This window comes from Gekko japonicus, unplaced genomic scaffold (genome assembly GCF_001447785.1).
Source record: "Gekko japonicus isolate JY-2015 unplaced genomic scaffold, Gekko_japonicus_V1.1 scaffold1394, whole genome shotgun sequence".
In the NCBI taxonomy this organism is placed as follows: Eukaryota; Metazoa; Chordata; class Lepidosauria; order Squamata; family Gekkonidae; genus Gekko; species Gekko japonicus.
Window position 1 is genome coordinate 476,021 of NW_015170321.1, and position 2,968 is coordinate 478,988.

At 39.2% G+C, this 2,968-nt stretch overlaps 1 protein-coding gene across 1 annotated transcript in view; it reads left to right on the top strand.

Moving 5' to 3' along the window:
- The window catches only part of HNRNPLL (heterogeneous nuclear ribonucleoprotein L like), a 27,420-nt gene extending 24,676 nt beyond the window's left edge, over positions 1-2,744 (top strand). Inside the window, exon 13 of the mRNA XM_015418060.1 lies at positions 2,101-2,744. Coding sequence (XP_015273546.1) covers positions 2,101-2,156 — 56 coding nt within the window. The 3' untranslated portion in view covers positions 2,157-2,744. The remainder of the gene's footprint in view (positions 1-2,100) is intronic.
- The last annotated feature ends 224 nt before the right edge of the window (positions 2,745-2,968 follow it).

Genomic DNA, 2,968 nt, shown 5'->3' on the forward strand with positions numbered 1-2,968 from the left:
CATACACAGATTTCAAAATGGAACACCTTCTGTGATTGGCCAGAGAGCAGATGCCAAAACCCTATTGGCCACTAGTGCTCCTTCCTTGGGGAAAGAGCAAGCTAGTGGCAGCAACAACAGCTCTGCAAAAAAGTTCCAGAGTTTTGCAAATGCAATGTATTTGCAAATGCATTGCAGTGAGTGGCTGTCTAGTTCCCTTCCCCCCCCTCCTGAAAACAGGAGCAAAAGGCGGGAAAGAGGGGGAAACGGGGTTTCCCTGCCATCCTTTAAAGTTTAAAGCTGCCAAATGCCATTTTTCGGCAATGCCAAAAACGCCGGGGGGGGGGGGCAATTTTTTTCGGGTTTTTTTTTTTTTTTGATATCCGAAATGGCTTGCAACGGGCATTTTGGGATCCCGAAAGCCGGGAAAAAACAAAAAAAGTTTTTCCTGGGATTTTTTCCGGTTCAGGATTCCGAAATGCACACCCCTACACAACATTCCAGAGATAAGGAGTGACGTAAGTTAGATATTTGTACCATCAACATAACATGTACAGCAGATTTCAGGGAAATAAACTTCTTGTGTCTCTTCATCCACCCACAGTGGGTAACAGGGTCTCAAAACTACTCTAGCCAGGTGGCTCAAAGCTTGCATATCATTAACCTACAAGTTCTGGTGTTCACTGGCACCCAGCACTGTTAGCACCTTCAAGGCGATCGGCTACCAATATTAGGAGGTTTTTGTACTCAAATACCTTTGGAGGAAATTTGCAAAGTGGCCACATGGCTCTTAATCTTGCCTTTTGCCTGCTGTTATAAACTATATATCCTTATGAATCTGCAGATGCTGCCAAAAGGAGTATCATCCTGTGTCGCTTTTCCACATAAGTGTGTGACAGCTACAGTGACTCAGGTTTCATGTACTGCTGGCTCAAGATCCCTACCTGGATTCCCTTATACACAGATGGAGAACAGACCATTTGAATTTACCATGAATAATTCTCCTTGTCAGTGGATGGAGGGAATCCAAATTAGAGACGTGAAGGCCCAGAAAAATTCGGGGGGGGGGGGAAGAGTTTTTTCCGGTCATTTCTAAAATATATATATATGGTATCAGATTGATCCAATTTCTGTGCACTGAGGACAAGCAAGTCCTAGGTTACAAACTAAACTCTCTAATGCAAGAACAAGATGCATTTCCTCCTTTAGGAGGTGCTATTGTCAGAAGACAATAAAAAGGTTTCAGTTTTGTTTTTGCATGTGGATGGGTATTCTGTTTGTGATAATTGTTTGGATACACTATATTTTTAATATGCTAGTTGTGATAATTTCATGCCAAGTAAAAATGTCCATAGTCATATTTTATGTTCCTAAAGTAACAGAATGACTTTCAATCTAGAAAAGACAAAAGAAATGCTAATGTAGCATTTTTTTCAATTTTTCTGAAAATTTCCGTTTCCCCCCGAAAAAAACTGGGGGGGAACGGGTTTTCTTCCGAGCTTCAAAATTTCCTGAAATTATACATCTCTAATCCAGATCCAGCCAAGATAATTTCACATTCTGCCACTGTCAACGTTTGAACAATATTTCTCTCCTTCTGTTGGGGGATTTTTGAGTTATTGCCTTTCTTATTCTTGTATCTTTTGGCATGTTTACTGTGCCCTTGCTTTAACTTACATTTTGGTTGGTCTTGATAAAAGATATATGGCTTTTTTGTATTTTTACCAATTATCCTTGATCTATTGAGATGCTGCATACCGCTTGATCCACTATATCCTGAAATTGAGATCCCCCCCCCCCCCCCCCCCCCGCACACCACAGGTAAAAATTTAGGGTCTGTAGTACAAGTGGGAGAAATAACCCAGCCTGGATTCCCTCCATCGGCTGGCAACAAGTTCCAGTCTTGTGTTCCTCAGCTCTAGATTTTTAAACAGTGCTGTTTAAACTTAAACCTGTGGACTCTTAGCAAGGTCTTGGAAACGTGCATGAGGCTGCTTAATGAACTGCTTAAAACACTTTAAGAAGCAGCTTAGCTTCTGAAGCTGGCAGACTGGTATAAAATGGAAAGTGATCTGTAGTGACATGTATTCTCACTGTTTAGCTTCCTCTTTTATCTTACAGATGGCTCTAACCCATATACTTTGAAGCTTTGCTTCTCTACTTCCTCCCATTTGTAGAACAGAGGACAGCATGTTAGAAGCTCCTTTCATCTTTTACAAACTTGAAACTGTATGTTGTTTGCAAGCTCTGAAATACTTGTTCATTTTCTTTGTCTCAATCTGCCAGTCATTTCCCCCTGTTTTGAATGAATGGATGTTTACAAACATCACTCTTTTTCCTTTGGCCTCCAAACATAGACGTTAGTGTATTATGAAGAGCTTGTTACTTCGTGCAACTGTTACCCACAGATGTTTGAACTGCCTTATGGGTAGCATGTGCAAAGAAATCTTATACTATCACAAACTTTAAAACACAGTTCCCATAGACCATGTAAAATGTACACGTTTCTTAAAGGATTTACAGTGGGTATTTCCCACTTGAGCTTCAATGGAAAATAGGATTATTATATTGTAATATTAGCTGTGAAAATCCTGGCTTCTATTCTTTGGTTGACTGTGTTATACAATCCTAAAAACAGAACTAAATTTGTAAAATCTTTTCAAATTGCACACAATGACCTTTAGAAATGTTAAAAGGTATCTGATTTTTGAGGATTCTTCACAGGAGAAGAGTTAATCCCTTTTTTGTTTTAAACTGATTTTAAATATTGTCTCCTCAGAATAATTTTTCACTCACATTGGCATGATGTATTCCTAATCCTAGCCTGGAAATTACATGCAAAAAATAAACTATCAACCCTGAATACTTTCTCATTTATTCATCTTGACAAATCATTGCTATTGGATGAAGCTCTATTAATGATGGTTTTGATTGCTGTATTTTCATAAACCTCCAGTTAGAACTGAAGATCTTTTAATAAAGAGGGACT